Source organism: Triturus cristatus, chromosome 8, assembly GCF_964204655.1.
Source record: "Triturus cristatus chromosome 8, aTriCri1.1, whole genome shotgun sequence".
Lineage (NCBI taxonomy): Eukaryota > Metazoa > Chordata > Amphibia > Caudata > Salamandridae > Triturus > Triturus cristatus.
In genome coordinates, this window is record NC_140591.1 from 1,122,594,449 (window position 1) to 1,122,612,640 (window position 18,192).

The 18,192-nt window shown below is 43.7% G+C and overlaps 1 protein-coding gene across 2 annotated transcripts in view; it reads right to left on the reverse strand.

Annotated features, from left to right (window-relative positions):
* Positions 1-18,192, reverse strand: part of RASA3 (RAS p21 protein activator 3) — an 886,845-nt gene that overhangs the window by 335,586 nt on the left and 533,067 nt on the right. For both annotated transcript variants that reach the window (XM_085622738.1, XM_085622739.1), the window contains exon 6: positions 2,061-2,141. In XM_085622738.1, coding sequence (XP_085478864.1) covers positions 2,061-2,141 — 81 coding nt within the window. The remainder of the gene's footprint in view (positions 1-2,060; positions 2,142-18,192) is intronic.

An 18,192-nucleotide genomic window follows, 5' to 3' on the forward strand; every position in this document is an offset into this window, starting at 1 on the left:
CGAGACTTGTCCTAGGCTAACTCTTGGTTCCCCCAGACAACAAGATCCCTATGAGAGCCTGAAGCACCCTCAGACTCCCCTGGACTAGTGGCACTAATCCCCTGCAAACTGCAGGTAAAACAACGATCTGGATCTGAAGAATTGCTGGCCATCTGGCCTTCTAAGGGATCGCCCAAATCCAGATGGTCTAGTCCATTGTGGGGACTGTGGTCCTGCCTTCCACAAAGTTGCAAAAGACACACAATTGATGGACAGAATGCAGAACAAATCAAAACATTCTCCCCCTGTCAAGAGATCTGGGTTAAATCCATCATTCTTTTGCTCACCATGCCACCCCAGTTTAGCCATATGCAAATCAGTCTTGACCCTGTGCCTCATGGGAACAGTCCAGCCCGAACTGCCAAGCCAGGTCCTCCCTGGACCGGAAACAAGCATCCTAGGACCGGTTTCGGGGTTTCACCCCTCTTCAGCCAGGATAGCTTGATTCCAGTGGCAATAGTTATTTTTGCAATTGTCACCCCGAGTGGGACGGGTATGCTCAGACGTGAGTCCCGTGCTCTCCATGCCACTGGAATCAAGCTATGTGCTTTGGAAGTCCGACCGAGCGAGTACGATGCATCCGTATGCTTACGGACTCGGTTTGCTCGGACTCCTATCGAACTCTATGGGAGCCTGTGTCCCAACATGTACACAGGCTCCCATTGCAAAAAGGGGTGGGTGGGGAAAAGTGTACACCCTGTGGCTGGCACCCCATGGTGCCCGCTACACTGTGCGTGCTTGGATTGGGGAGATCCATGGGCACCCCCGTGACAGATTCGGAGGGCCCCGGGTGAAGGGGGGCCTGCTACGGCCCCCCGAAGTATGATTCCGACACCCGTTTCATCTCGCTGAGACCAAGGCGATGTGGCTGTCCGAATCGTGCATTGTACTCGCTCGGTCGGAAGCCGGCTCCATTGCATAGCATGATTCGGCTACGAACGAGTCGTATGGACAGTATCGGGTTCGGAAACGATTTGGTTGGCGCGTACGCGATCTTTGCATCGTACTTGGTCGTTCAGACCTGTGAACGATTCGGTCGGAACAAGGGCTACGAATCGGATCCAGGAAAGCCAAATCCGATTCGGAGGCCTTACGAACGACATCAGTATAGGGCTCTATGTCTGAGCACCGAACTGAGGTGCTCAGACCAATCCCAGCGCTGCTCACATGCTGGGAATAGTATTCCCAGCATGAAAACAGCACTGGGATTGGGAGCAGGGAACCTGCACAGAGCAAGGTGGCGGCTGTCGGATCAGGTACGTGCAATTTCTTTTATTTATAATACTTTTTATTTGTATTCCCCTCCCCACCCCCTCGCAATACCAGTGGCCGCTACTGTAAATGATAATGGGGCGGGGACTATACAGTACATAATGTAAGAGTGATATGTTGTCTAACAAGATTAAGGTTTGATTTTAAGGAAAATATTAGACATATTTAACACTGGCAAATGTGCACTGTTATGTGAAATATGAATAATTTCTGGATTTATTGTATTTAAATGTTTAGAATTATATATAATGTTGATTGATGTTTTTGTTCTGTGGAATGTTTTTTATTGGTGTTTTAGTCTAATAAACTATTGTTTATTGATATTTTGGAAATCCTCACACCAAGCAAACTACAGCTTTTCAACTGACCACAGTTTAACTCATTCCTTGAGACTGATGAAGGCTTGCATCATACCTGAAGAAATTCTAAAATAAGAGTTTGATTCAACCAGGAAATGGGCACTCTCTGACTGGATGTGTCAATGCCCTACATCCAGTGTAAACCCACTAAAAAAATTGTAATACAGACATAGGTTTTTAATATAGCAATGCTGAATCCGTCAGAACAAACTCTTGCTCCTCTCGACTGGATACTCATCTACAAAAAAATCTTGAAAAAAGGATCCTCGGAAACAGTATACGAATAATTTGTTATGCTATATATTACATCTAATGCATACATTCAGCAATAAAGGAATCTGTGCAAGTTTAAAACATGACACTCTTTTTGATTTAAACAATTCCACTTACCTAGATGGTCCTAACAAAGTAACGGTGGCATAAGGATCACATTGCCCATTCACTATTGGCAAGCCTTGGCATTCTAAAACACTGAAGAGAAAAGACATTAATTAGAATATTGCTAAAATCCAAATTATAACGTATTCATCTGTTATACAAGACTTGTCGTCACATTATTTTCCTACAAGGTTTTTCACTAGAAATCTCCTTTCGGCTGGGAGGGCACAACAATTTGTTCTGATAGGTAAAGCTCCGAATCAATTAGGTGATCTAAAATTAGGGAGGAGACATGATCGGTGGGTATACCTGTTGACTGTGGAACAAGGAAGCTTGGGTTCTAATATCAGCTTCTCAACCTGGATAAGGGGAAGGGACTGAGGAATTTCATCAAACTTTAAAAAGACAGAAATCTATTCATTGTAGATTTTACTCCTATGATTTGAGTAAATGACCAGTTTATGCCGGATACAAATAAACATAAGGAGCAGACAAAGACATATACACATATCCACTACTGTGAACTGTTTACAAGAGTAAGTGTGGCAGAAAAGTGACTTTGGGACATTACATTTTACATACTTCACCCTTCCCTAGCACCCCTGTGAACATGCCATGCCTTACAACGCTATTGAACAACTACTTCATACCATTACACAATTATGTTTTCTTTTGGGGTAAATTTACATTTGTAAATGAGGTTAAAAGTAATTGAGAAGGAATGTTAATAGGCACAAAGTTAGATCGTTATGGGTGTTGACTAGCTTGCGCTACTCCCCCTGGAAATAAACATTTCCCAACTCTTAATGTACTACTACAATAAAACAAAAGCAAAAACAAACAATGCACAACAATAGCAGATTTTCCGCATCATTACGTTCCATGTGTCAGCAAAAATGTTCACAGACCATGACAGTGTGAATCAGGATTCGATATTTGCAGCCACAATTTTTTGCACACTTAAACTGAACGTCTGTGTGCAAATATTGCCTTGGATTGGACCCTTCAGCTATCTGGGCATCAAATCCGTTATTGGTCACATCTGGCATCACATGCATGAATGGTGCTTAACCCCGATCATATGTGCAAGAAGTATAGCTGAGCGGGGCCCAATGATTTGTATTTCTTTTCAACAAAGATATTGAAGATCAGTCCACCTTCAGAAGGACTTTGCTAATTCAATAATATTTGTCCATTAAGGGAACCTATGACTCTCCCATTCACCTCTAATGTCCTAACCGCCTCCTCTCCTTCTCCAAGTCCCATCAAGGACAAAACGTTTTCTCACCACCATTTTAGATCATGTGCCTCTTAGTCACCTATCTCCCAGCTAGCACGCATAGTGTTGACAACACACAATCACATGAAGGCATACAGTGCAAACAATTTATCTCCAGACTGCACACATCTGAATACACAATCTCCTAGCTCAGCAAATAGACTTTTTGGTTAGTGGAAAAGACTGATTAAAACTCCCAATCTAAATGGATATAAGATAATGTGTTCTTAAGATGGATGAAAAAATAAAAGTATATTAAAACAAAAAACAAAAAATGGCACAATCTGGCTAGAGTTTGCCTCCTTAAGAAGGACAGTTGGGAGGTACTTGCTTTGTTTTAGCTCCAACATTCTGCCTCATCACCACATCAGAGCATCGAGGGTATACAAATTATGTTTATTTCATTTATTAAGGATTGCGCGTTATTGCAAGGCCACCTGAGATTAGCTGGGGATGGCACAAAGTGGTTGTGTGGTGAAAAACAAAGGATGGTTGAAGTCAATTTAGGAGCAGCTGGGACACATTTCTGTATGACTACCATGCGTAGGGACAGTAAAGTTTTATTTTCAGTATGGCCCTCTATAGATCCTTGGTACCTGCTGGATGATGCAACTTAAGCCTCTCTTGAATGTATGAAAAGCAGTAGCAGAGGCAACAAGCTTTGGGTGTAGCACTTCAGTTGAAGAAAAAACAAGAGGAAGATGCCAATACACAGGCTAAAGAAAATCCATAGCAAGTCAGCTGCAATTCTGAGATACAGTTGGTGTTGTTTCACAGTGTAGAGCCCTAGATGTGGAGGAGGATGCTCATTATCTTCTGCACCAGTTGAGGTGTGGTCATTCAGTTTAGTGTTTCTAGCTTCATCATCTGGCTGGCTGCTAAGGATGGAACACAACCCAGTGACACAGGACTTTTGTTGAGCTCTTTCTCGGATTGTGAGCCACTGGAATGCCTTCAGTGCCTGCATAATTTCTTTTTTTCCCTAGATAAACATAAGCCTGGCTAAATGAGTCTTGACACTAAAGCTAGGAGAGGCCCAAAATAAGCCCTATATAGCAGAAATTACAATAATCCTTGATCGAGATGACAATGGGAAGCACTAGTGACATTCTGTGTGGGACATGAAAGAGATAAAGGATTATCCCAAATTGTCATAGTGGCAAAAAATGTACTTATTGGCATTTATATTGGAACTGAACGTAGGTCACTATCAATTTCAGAGGTCAGATTAACCGTGATTTAAGCCACAACTATTTGGGAGGCGAGGGATCAAGGTGACCCATTGCCAAGAGTGTTTTCTGACTTGAGAAAGAGACTCATTCTTTGCATTCAATCCCAGGAGTATTTCAGAGAGTTTGCCAGTTGGATTCACACACCAAGAGCCTCTTTCAGCTTGATTTGGATCTAGCCATTGGCTATGTACATTTGGTATTATTTGATGGTGTGGGCTACCAGGATCTTGGCCAAGGGGGACATACAAGTACTGAAAAGGTTTGCCAAAAGGGACTTTAAAGGAGGTGAACCCAGACAGAAAGGGCACAGAGCAGCCTGTTGAGGCTGGTTGGTCCAAAAGTAAGTTCTCCATCATGTGTCCTCTGAGAGGGGAGGCAATAGATGTTTCCTAAGACATTTTGACATCCCATCTAGATTGGGCTCCATTTACCTTCAAATAGACAGGAGTGTAGCCATATGGCTTCGAGGTTGGCCTCAAGCAGTGTTATGGAGGCTATGTGCAGGTCAGTGACTTTGTGTAAGGTGTATCCTCTCTCAATAATAGGGTGGGTAACTTTGACTAAGAGGAGGGTTCTTTATACCTGTTTCACTACTTTCAACACCCTTTTCACAACTGCCAGATATATTGGTGATACTCAACACATAATTTTTCATGGAACTGAATGCTCTGATCACTGGTCTAAAACTGAGTACAGACAGGATAAACTATAGCTACCACTGGCGAATTGAGTACCAGACATTTAACTGTACCACCTGAATACTCAGCTCTAGTTTCTGGCTAGATAGATGTCCGATAAACCCAACAAGGAGTTTTCGTTTTTGGTTTGTAACCTGTATCCTTGACCTGTATTCTTGAATGGGGCCTTTCTGGACTGAACACACCGTGAGTGTCTTCTACCCAGGTTAGTCACAGTGGCTTGACACTATTATTAGAGATGCTAAAACAAATGAGGGAGACTTGGGCCTTTGGGATCCCTATTTGGAACGTAACCAACTGTGCCACTGTATCAAGGAACATTAACAGAACAATGAGGTCTCGAGCTCTAGTCTCTAGTGTAAGGGACATATTTCACTCCAGAAACATGCACACATCTGCAAAATAATGATAGATATACAACATCTGGTGGGTCTGTTACGTACATATCAACAGCTGACCCATTCTAACCCCCACACAAGTGTGACATTATAGCTTCCAATGTAGGTAGTGTTACAAACACTGCTAGACTTATGAACTGGCTCTCACTTTCCTGTGCAGGGAGATGGTGTAATGCAAAAAATTACTGTACACTTAGTCGACGAACTATGATTAGAGAATCTTGAAACAGAAATGCTGGTGTAAGATAATGATGCACACAGGATTAGTTGCAGAGAGTTTTAACTTAATTTAGTTACATTAGATTACTTATATCATATCAACCTGGTGGCATTCAGCTTCATACAATACATGGGGCGTAATCAGGGTGTTGTCTCTGTGTCTGATAATTTCCTACTTATGGTGTGGAGAGAGATGTGCAGTTCTCCAACCCTTTTGGTCACAGGCAGTAAAAAGTAAAAATGCTGGCAGTGTGGACGGACCTGCTTTAGCCTCAGCCTTACCTAAAGCGGCTATAGGCATGTCAAAAAAGTATACTAAAGGAGAATAGGTTTAGCTATTTGGTGTTTCTGTTTGCAAAAAGCAGGACTGCCTTCTCCAGAAGTCTGAATCTTCTCCTAAGGGTAAATGACTGGGTGGAAGACCTCAGTAGGCAGACAATGGCTTAATGTGCAGCCCTTAGAGCACTTGGTACTTGGACCTGAGCAACATGGCTGACGCCCGGTGGAGTTCCTAGACAGCTAATGAGGAGATTGGCCCTGGTTTCCCCCTCGACCGTCACCTACCCAGCCGGACATTAGTCACAGTTCTTCCTCGTCTCCCTGCTATGGCTCCTTCCCCCCTACTTTCCTACAAATCCTCTCAACCTCATTGTTTGTTTACTGTACCTTACTATGCTATTGTAACTGATGCAATTTGTAACGCAATGTCCATCTAGTATAGCGCTCTGATACCTCCGTGTCTAGCCAGCGCTATATAAACCTTTTTAGATGTACCTTGTAATGCAACTATCCTCTAGTTAAGCGCTCTGATACCTCCGGGTCTAGCCAGCGCTATATAACCTTGTCAAATCAAATAAACTAAAAACTGGTTTTCCTGAACACTGAGACCTGAGCAACATGGCTGATGCCCGGTGGAGCTTCTAGGCAGCTAATGAGGAGATTAGCCCTGGTTTCCCCCTTGACGTCACCTACCCAGCCGGACATTGGGCACAGTTCCTCCTCGTCTCCCCGCTATTACTCCTTTCTCCCCTCCCTCCTACGAATTCTTGAAACATTGTTTATGTGTACTGTACCTTACTATGCTCTTGTATCTGATGTAACTTTTAACGCAAAGATCCTAAATGTAAAGCGCTCTGATACCCTCTTGGTTCTAGTTCGTGCTATATAACACTTTATAAATAAATAAATAAAAATAAATAAAGTACCTCCTAGGAGTGTGCAGACCTAGCTGCATATTGGTAAACCATATTGCGTGAAATAGTTACCAACACGCTGACATAAGAACCCCATGAACAAATGGCTTGGCACACAAAATTGCAGTATTTAGGCATCAACAGTCTACACCACCATATCTAGAATATGTTATGAGCCCTCTTAAGTCTAGGGACCTGGTCCGAACAACCAATCCCAGCTCAGAGATTTGCATCTCTTCAAGATTAAACATCTCTAATATGTATTTGTTAATAACAACATTATCACAAATGGTGCTGTGTGCTTTGATTCTTAGGAAAAAAACATTCTTAATAAATGCAACAAAGGTAGTGTCGGACTCAACAAGGTGAAATATAATGTCTAGTCATTCGGTATATGCAACTTAAAGTTTTATTTTATCGGGTCACCTCATCCTTCTAGAGTTATTTGGATAGTGCTTGTAAATGCTGGAGGATCAGAATGCTCTTATATTCAGGTTTCATTTTGCTTGTACTTTTTTTAAATAAACGCCCTACAGTGTTCACTTTCTTGGTCCTTGGACATACCCTGCAGAACTCTTTCTCCCCCTCTATTAGACCTGTCAAGGATGTTACAACATTCCATAAACCCATCAACACTTATCTCCTTATGCATAGACAAGGTCTTTATTTTATTTTTCTTCTATTGTTTAGCACCAAGAATCACTGACGGGTAAAAGTACACTCAATAAACAGCATTATAAAAGAAAGTAACTCAGTCTTCTTTTTCCTTTAAGACAGCTATTTTTCTGCATTCTAGTAATATGCCTATAGCCACCTTTTTTACAATGTTTCCATTTTCAGTCGTATGAAATTGTAGGGCTGTACTGAAAATAAAATACTAATTTCAATGGAATTCATTCCATTAAATTTAGAAGAATGAACAGCAAAGTCAGTCCTTGTCTGCCTCGAACCTGCGACCTGCTAGTTGGCCACCATCAATTAACCAACTGAGGAATTTCATTTTTAAGTTTATCTTCTCCTTGCGGTATCACTGAGAGGCTGATTTGGATACCATCAGATATAAGACTTTCTCATGATACTTGGATGTGGTTAAGCCCACAACTTACCGGAAAGGGCCGGTGACCATGCTGCATTGGTGGATCTTACATTGAGCTTTGTTTTATCATCAAGAGGTTGATTCCAGAGTCAGTGGAGGAGCGGGTATTCTGATGTTTGAATACCAAATTGTCACTTGGCTGGGTTAGGCCCTGGACGAAGCCCTGCCATTTTACAAGCACAAGTTTCTTAAGCTGACTTCTTTTCTATATAATGACTTTTGACACACATTTGCTTGCGTGACAGTGCAGGATTAATTTCTCTAAAACCACTTTTCTTACATTTACACTTTGTAAGTACACTATCTCGACATCTTGAACATTTAGTATAAGGCCTAAAACGTAGATTGTGCAAATATTGTAGTTAGTTATTCATCCGTAGGGAACATAGCTATCACAAGAGGATAAACAATGTCAGCCCGGCCGAAGCCTCAACACGCAATCGTGCCTACTGTTATTATATGTACAGAGAAATCAGAATCAAAAATCAGAGAAGCACTCTGCTGTCACAGTGAGGTCGCTGTTGTCGGAGTCTCAGTCCAGCTGAATCCTGTTTACCCTTTGCGAGGATGGATGTCCAACTTGTGACCATGAAGGGGACCTGGACCCATTCACCCACAGTTAATGGGGAGTTAGATCAATCAGTAGGAGATTTTGGCAGATCAACAGCTCAAGGCAACTAGGTTAGGGAGCGCATAGTAGGAGTACATTATATACAGTATTTATATGCCAACATATATACACTTTTAGCACAATGGTGGAATTGTTAATCCTTTTCACTTTTCTCATACTGCTAATCACTTTTATCTGCTTCTGTCTATTAATTATTGCAGCGCTTATATTTTATACAAGAATCACAATGGTTCAATAAATATTAATTTACAAAAGGGGGGACAAAAGGGGGAGCTGGTTTTATGAGGTCCAGTGTACAGGCCCCAAAGGACTGTAAACAAAACAGGGTACAAAGTTCCTCTGGTACATAGAAGAGATCAAGGGGGAGCAAAAAGTGAGTGTGGGAAGGTTATTCCTCCACTCACTCCCGGGGGTGGCCGGGGGAAGGCCAGGGGAATTCCCTTGGTGGAACTAGAGCTCTCACACACCCAGCAAGCTAGGTGTCATGCTTCATCATATGAGCTTTGCCCCTCGTCAAGTCGGCTCTGCAATACTCGAAGGGGTCCCGAACCGGGGCTCTTTATCGGGGATCTTTTGTTCCTGCCGGATGGTGCATGGGGGTGAGGGGCCTAGTGTGTGTAGATGTGCAAAGGAGTGGGTTTAAACGGGTCAGTTAGTCCTAGTCGGTATTTATTCAGAAGGTAAACTACCCGATTAAAAATGGTGTAGAGTGGCTGTGTACTAGAGATAAGGTATCTAGTCATGTAGTTCTACTCTAAAGATCAACATGTTTCATGCCTTGTGTGTCAGGAGGATCTGGGCACTTCTTCAGGATCAGAAAAACTATCTACACTACGTGGTAGGGTGCATTCTACATACCACGTCCTCAGGTCCGTTGACCTGTGGAGAAAGTTTGGAATTAGTCTACATGGACCGAGTATGATCAGTAATGAGAAAGGGTTAAGTGGATTAAAAACTGACTGGCAGACAGTAATCTATTTCTCATGGCAAGGATGCAGGTATACCAGACTGCCTAGTAAGTTACTAGAGATTGCTAGCAACAGTCCTGGCGATAGCTAAAAGGACACCGGTTGGGTCCTGTAAAACATAAGAGTATTCGTAGTGAGTAAGAGAATCAAGTAGGTAAGGTAGGCAAGGTAGGCGGGGGGCCAACCAAAACCTGTACCAATACTAAAAATAATAATAAAAAGCGCTACTAGTGGGTGCTCGGCGGCAACTCGTCAAGTGCAAGTCAAGACCCACTCGAGAACGAGCACCGACCGGTACCTGGGCGGTGGATGACAAATCGCCGTGACACCGGGACAACGCTCAGGTCGGAGAGGAGGGTACGGGGGATTACACAAGGAGGAGAAACTCACCGAAGCTGCCCAAGTATTGCTCTCAGGAATGACGTCAGTCGTCAAGGTCCATAAAAATGGAGATGTACTCACCCGCGTAGAGTCACGCTAGGCTGGAACACCTACCCAAACCGCCAGGAACCGGGGTGGTAGCTGGGGGAGATAATAGCGGGAAGATATACTCTGCAATTCGTAAGCAGAGCCGCTACGTCAAGGGCGTGGGACGCGCGTACAGCGTTGCAGCGGTGCTCGCGTATGCCACGTCATGTCACGTGATGTAATCAAAAGGTTTGGCGGCCATGTTGGTGCAGAGTGAAGGAATTCACGTCTGACACGTAGCATTAGGTACGGCGGCCATGTGGGTAAAGAGTATGGGAAGCGAGGCTTCTGGCAAGATAAATGTGGCGGGTCCCTACACAAAGGCACTGTTTACCACTTACGCGAATATCGTGCCAGGTGGACAATGGTCACGAGTGATGTAGGTGTTTCTATTGAAGCCTGGTGGTGCAGACTAAAAATGTATGAGAAGCGAATAGGTATAACTTATTAAAGTGGCACTCTCTAGATAATATACTGCCGTGGTATTATCGAGAATGATGTACAAGGTGTAATACTAGATACCAGAACAAACATGGCAAGAAGTGGTTAGGAGCCTATGAAGTGGTATCTGAGGAGAGGGAACACAGGAGGGCAAGCTGATGGTCACTACAAGGGGTTAAGTCAAGCCAACAATAGCCAGATAAAGGGCTCAATACAGTGTTGGAGTGCTTAAGGGAGTGAACTCCATGGGATATCGTCATTGAGACCCTCAGTATGGCTTGATAATCTATGTACCCATCTCTGTTCAATCCTGAACAGAGATGGTTTGGAAATCTGTAAATGAGATTCCAGTACAATCCAGTGTATTGAATCAGGGGAATGTTGAGCCTCAGTGAAGTGTCTGTACAGTCTAGTTGTGACTCGTTGGCACCGTATATTGCTTCTATGTTCAATTATGCGAGTTTTGACCGGTCGCATGGTCATACCTATGTATTGTAAACCACACGGACAGGTAATCAAGTAAATACACTGTCTGGTATTACAGTTGGTATGTTTTTGGATACACCACTTGAAGTTGGGTCGCAGGGTAACTTCCTTGGTTATTGTCGTATATTTGCAAGCAGTGCACGTGCCGCAGGGGTAATGTCCCTTGACAGGTGGTAAACCCCATAGAGTGGATTGTGCCGAATTGGTATGGGTCCTAGGTCTCGTGTGAATCAGAATGTCTCTCAGACTGCAGGTTCTGGTGTATGCAAATCTTGGTTTAGGTATCTGCAGATCCCCTGTGTTTAAAATGTCCCAGTGTTTCAAAATGATCTTCTTAGTCGGGGCAGAATTAGGTGTGTAAGAGGTAACACATGTAATTAGGTCAACGGGTGGTTTCAGGTGAACCTCTAGTAAAGACTTTCTAGGGTTATTTCTAGCTCTCTTCATTGAGTCATTGATAACTTTGGAGGGGTAACCTCTAGTCTTGAGACTGGTAGCTAGAGTAGCTGATTCTGTTTTATAGTCAGCGGTGGATGTGCAGTTGCGTCTAATGCGCAGGAACTGTCCGAAAGGTAGGTTGTCTTTGAGGGCTCTAGGGTGATGGCTTTGGTATAGGAGTAAGCTGTTACGATCAGTAGGTTTCCTATATAAGCTGGTAGAGAGCTCACCCTCAGTTAGCCTAATGTTCAAATCAAGAAATGCAACATTAGTATCTGAAATGGTGTGTGAAAATTTCAGAAAAATGTTTTGCTGGTTAATCCATTCTACAAAGGCATTACATGTATCAATGGAACCATGCCAAAAAATTAAGATGTCATCAATGAAACGTTTCCAAAGTTTTAAATGGTGGACGTATGGGTTGTTGTCATTATTGATGACATCCTTTTCAAAGGCTGACACGTACAGACAAGCCAGACTGGGTGCGAAAGTGCTCCCCATCGAAGTGCCCTGGCATTGATGGTATAGTTGTCCTTTGAATTCAAAAAAGTTTTCAGTTAAGGCCAGGGATGCACAATCCATAATAAACGGGAAGGGAGTAGAAGAGTGCCAAACTAAGGAATTCAGGGCCGCTTGTACAACTGTCAGGGTGTCTCCCTGGGGAATGTTAGTGTAGAGGGCCTCTACGTCAAGGGTGATAAGAAAGTCAATTTCGTTCGAATCCTCTATTGATTCAATTATTCTGAGGATATCAGTTGTGTCTCTTATGAAAGATGGTGTGTTTCTCACCAGGGGCTGTAAGAAATGGTCAACGAACTTAGATAGGGGCTCAAGTATTGAGCCAATACCAGAGACAATGGGTCGTCCAGGAACCGGGGTCGTGCCTTTATGTATCTTAGGTAAGGTGTAGAAGTAAGGGATCCTGGGTTCTGTTGCAATTAAGAAGGCTGATTCTTTGTGACTTATCCACCCATTGGTAACTGCCTCATGTACTAGTATGGAGATAGAATTAGTGAGGCGTGGGGTTGGATCAAGTGTGATAGGAGCGTAGTATCTATCATTGTTAAGTTGACGTTTACATTCCTTATCATAGTCGTCTGTGGATTGATCACAGTCGCCCCACCTTTGTCGGCTTGTTTGATGGTTATAGTTTTATCCCCAGCGAGATTACTCGCAGTTTGCATTTCAGTTTTTGAAAGGTTATGAAAGGGAGAAGGATCAGGTATTAGGGCTAGGTCTTTCAGTACCGCCTTCTCAAATGTTAAATTTTCCACTGGGATCATAGCATTGTGGGGTGTGAAGGTGGAGGGATTCCTCAATCCTGAGTCATCCTCTTGGGTATGTGGTTTGTCCCGAAAATAAGATTGTAGTCTTATCTTACGGAACAGTTTTTTTACCTCACAGAGGTCCCTGAACCTATCCACTTTGGGGGTAGGGACAAAGCCTAACCCCTTTTGCAATACCGATACTTCAGGGTCTGAGAGGATGCGTTGTGACAAATTAACCATTAATTTCTCTTGTTCAGTGTTTTGCTTCTTGTGTCCATCCCTCCCGTTGGTTGGTCCTGCCATTGGACCTGTTTCTGCGAGCCTCTTCTGTTGCGCCCTCTTCCTCTGCCCCAACCTCTGTCTAAAAAAGCGGGGCCATTGTTGAAGAACTGAGGGGGTCCTTGTTGAAACGGCGGATATTGCCAATAAGGGGGTGGTGGGTGGCCAGGAAACAGGGGAGGCCCTTGGAAGATGTGGGCATTATAATGGTAGTTGGGGCGCTGATTTCTCAGAGCATTATTACTGCCCCAGCTACCTGTGCTTGAATTGCTATCAGAGGAGTCTCTTCTGTCTGAGTTATCGTCAGATGAATAACTATTCTTGACCGATGTATAGTCTGCCTTGAGATAGGGATACACTTTCTCTTTGTCGAATTTCAGAATGTCTTTCTGAAGTTTTGCTATTTTTTGTTTCATCAGATATTCCTTATTATCAGTAATCTCAGCATTGATCTCAGCAAGCTTACTCTTGCATGCTGTGATCTGAATAGTAGTTTTGAGTGCTCCTTCTGCAATTTGTATCCTAACAAGAAGAGCCTCTGCTAAGCGTCTTGCTGTGTTAATGATGAGTACTAATAAATCCCTGGTGCATTTCCACGCAACCAGGGACCATTCCTTCTTAAAGGTAGCATCATCTAAAAATAATCTGGGAAAATTATTGACAATCAATCCTGTAGGTGCAATGTTGGCACGTAGATATTCAGTCATGAGAGCGCCATGGAGAGTTATTTTAAGCCACTCTCTTTTCAGTGATGTCAGTGAATTCCAATCGTCTGATTGTGAACCTGATGCAGAACTACCATCGTTCCCTAGAAGGGACGGCGTTCTCTCTAGTATATCAGAGACTGCTGCATCGCCAAAGCTTAGGCCTTGGTTATCCATGAGAATTAAGTGGGAGGTTAAGTCAGTAGGAAGAAAGATAGATGGGCCAGACTGGATTAGAATGTTAATCTGCTGGTAACCTATTGTAATGTCCCACGAGTGGTGCCCGTGCTAATACTGTTTTACAAAAGGGGGGGCTGGTTTTATGAGGTCCAGTGTACAGGCCCCAAAGGACTGTAAACAAAACAGGGTACAAAGTTCCTCTGGTACATAGAAGAGATCAAGGGGGAGCAGAAAGTGAGTGTGGGAAGGTTAATCCTCCACTCACTTCGCGTTCCACGCCCTTGGGTAGGTGTTCCAGCCTAGCGTGACTCTACGCGGGTGAGTACATCTCCATTTTTATGGACCTTGACGACTGACGTCGTTCCTGAGAGCAATACTTGGGCAGCTTCGGTGAGTTTCTCCTCCTTGTGTAATCCCCCGTACCCTCCTCTCCGACCTGAGCGTTTTCCCGGTGTCACGGCGATTTTTCATCCACCGCCCAGGTATCGGTCAGTGCTCGTTCTCGAGTGGGTCTTGACTTGCACTTGACGAGTTGCCGCCGAGCACCCACTAGTAGCGCTTTTTATTATTATTTTTAGTATTGGTACAGGTTTTGGTTGGCCCCCCGCCTACCTTGCCTACCTTACCTACTTGATTCTCTTACTCACTACGAATACTCTTATGTTTTACAGGACCCAACCGGTGTCCTTTTAGCTATCGCCAGGACTGTTGCTAGCAATCTCTAGTAACTTACTAGGTGAGTCTGGTATACCTGCATCCTTGCCATGAGTAATAGATTACTGTGTGCCAGTCAGTTTTTAATCCACTTAACCCTTTCTCATTACTGATCATACTCGGTCCATGTAGGTACCCCACGATATAGAGTTTAGAGTTGCCCTACTTGTGGGCACGGTTTTGAATTTGATAGTAATTTCATCACACCACTCTACTGTAATAATTGTTAACAGTAAGAAGAGACATCTTAATCAAAATTGTATTTAACTAATTCCAAACTTTCTCCACAGGTCAACGGACCTGAGGACGTGGTATGTAGAATGCACCCTACCACGTAGTGTAGATAGTTTTTCTGATCCTGAAGAAGTGCCCAGATCCTCCTGACACACAAGGCATGAAACATGTTGATCTTTAGAGTAGAGCTACATGACTAGATACCTTATATCTAGTACACAGCCACTCTACACCATTTTTAATTGGGTAGTTTACCTTCTGAATAAATACCGACTAGGACTAACTGACCCGTTTTAACCCACTCCTTTGCACATCTACACACACTAGGCCCCTCACCCCCATGCACCAACCGGCAGGAACAAAAGATCCCCGATAAAGAGCCCCGGTTTGGAAGCCCGTCGAGTATTGCAGCGCCGACTTGACAAGGGGCAAAGCTCATATGATGAAGCATGACACCTAGCTTGCTGGGTGTGTGAGAGCTCTAGTTCCACCAAGGGAATTCCCCTGGCCTTCCACCGGCCACTCCTAGGAGTGAGTGGAGGATTAACCTTCCCACACTCACTTTCTGCTCCCCCTTGATCTCTTCTATGTACCAGAGGAACTTTGTACCCTGTTTTGTTTACAGTCAATAAATATTGAAACACCCCTTTGTGCAATTCTTGTGTATCTCTCTGGGTATCTACGAGTGACCGAGTGAAAAGGTTCTAGATCTGTTACCACGATTCCTTGGGGAGTCCGGGTTGTCATGTTATAAGTTTGCCCGATCCATTTGTTACCCCCTTAGGTGTAGGGGCACTGTGAGCTAGCAGGCCTATAGGTCAACACATCCTGACTGAGGGGTGCACAGTATCAGTCTGGCAACATCCCAACATTTATGTTGTCCAACAAACTAACAGTTGGTACTGAGAAAGTGGAAACTGTACGACAAAATCCCAACTTACAAACAACCATTTTCAAGCCTTTCATGAATTCAAGGTAGAGAAGATGGCATCTTACGGTTAGATTCCAATTGTCCAGAGGCTAATCCCTTTGATTCTTCCATTTTGGCTTAACCTGTGCAGCATGTTTTGATCCAAAGTTCCTTGAGTGAATATAGCATGAGGACAGGTTTTAGAGATAGACTGCGTCCATTAGTCTACGAAGACTTGAGCATAATGACCTGAATTAAACTCACAAATGTACAAGAGACGAGGAGAACATCTAATGTGATAACTTTGTTTTTTTACAGGCACATCCAGGCCACATTGTTCTGGATCCTTTGTATTCTAATCTATGTTTTGGACAGATATGCATAAATACTGCTCCAGTAGGCGAGCCTTCACAAGATCAAATTGCTCATTCGTGTTCTATCCACTGGTTGGTCTGTGGTTCTAGAAGGGCCTTCCTTAGAATCAAGAACTGGAGCTGGATTACGGAAGGACCCCGGGGTGAGGTGGCATAATGGGCATTTGCTCCCGCTTTTTGCATCCCCAAGGAACTTCAGTATAACAGAAGGGTTTGCAGACGCCTGTACAGTCTATTCTGTAATGCTGGTTACACAGATACATCTTTATCGCCTGTGCGATGACAATGGAACACTCTCTCATTTGCAGAGGCACCTGAACATATGCACGAGACAAATGTATATGGTAGTGCCTGGTCCTGTGCAAATGAGGAAATGCCCTTGCCATTGCACCAGCACCTTATTACTGTTACGAGTGCAGCAGCCAACAGGGTGTCAGGATGCTCACTGACTGCACACCACCTAGGAAATTATGCACAGTTAGTTTGACATGCAATGTCATCTTTGAAACCTCCATGATGGCAGGTGAAGTCACACCTTACCTTCACCCGGGGTTCCCTGTTCCTGTCTGCAATGCAGATGCCAGTTCATGCCTGCAATGAGGATAGCACAATTTCTTTGTACTATAGCAACTCGCGACTATCTATGCTAGGCACATCCAATGAGGAATCTTCCCTGGGTAGGGTAGAATAGAATTGTGTGCTGATTTACATAATTCAGCACCTGGAAGTTAGTACATTTTACCAGGAAGTGAACCTGGGGGAGGACTTCTTGGCATGAAACTCAACAACCTTGCTTAAGTCTCTTTATACTGAGTTAGGATTCTTTCCCAGAGATACTGGTCTGGAAATGGCAGAGTATATTTAGCCCTTCCTACATTAGAACCTGCTCCACACTGGAAACTTTTATTGATCTAGAGCAAAATGTATTCAAGGGAGTCATTTATAGTGGAATCACAGATCCACAATCTTGCTGCAGGTGTATCTGGGTAGGAACTTCATGTTTCTGGAAATTGAAGTTGTAGTGGTCTATGGTATCAGGGACACAAAGGCATGTACATACTGAATAGGACTGAGAATAAGGAGGAACTTCTGGGACTGCTCATGATACTTTGCTACTGCTGCACTTAATGAACATGTGCTGTTTTGTTGCTCTGCTGCAAGAGGATGGACATCACTCTTTCCAGGCCCAATCCAGAAATCAGTTGAGCAACAACTGGTGGTAAACAGCAAGATAAGCGAAGAATAGGTCTAAAAGAATTAGGGCCAGTAGAATATCATCTACAGTAGTGATTAGATCTTCGGGGATATTTGTCAGCATGGGCTATGTTCTGTGTCCTCGGCTGAAGCCAAATTGATAGTGATGGAGTATGGCGGACATCTTCTTGAAGCTGCATTGAAAGCTCCTTTTGCAAGATAATAGAAGGTGTGAATTTGCAGAGGTACTTGGGTCAGCAGTGGTCTTCAAGTGTGGGTGATCACAGTGTGTTTCAGATGGTCAGTAAGTGAGCTCGGAAGGAGAAATGCATTAAGTTTGGCCTGAAAACATTCGCCAGGAGGGGGTAACATTTCTCAGCTGTGTCGCCATACAGGGATGTGCCAATATATTCTTGATTTTCCTGCAAATTTCAAAGCTTGAGTTCTCACCAAGAGACACAATAAAATCAAATTAGATATGAAGCACTTAAACTCCCCTCAGTTGCTATGCTGTATTTAACCCCTTGAGTGCCCCGCCCTTTCCCCACCCTGTGCCGGCCCTTTCATTAGCGGGCGGGGTTCATGACGAGATAGTCTCGTCATGGGCACAGCGCAACCGCGGCCCATGACGAGACCATCTCGTCATGGGCACTCAAGAGGTTATATTACGTCTTCACAATATTGGTAGTTCAAATGCACCATTTCAGATCATACCATTCCAAATACAGGCAATTCATAGG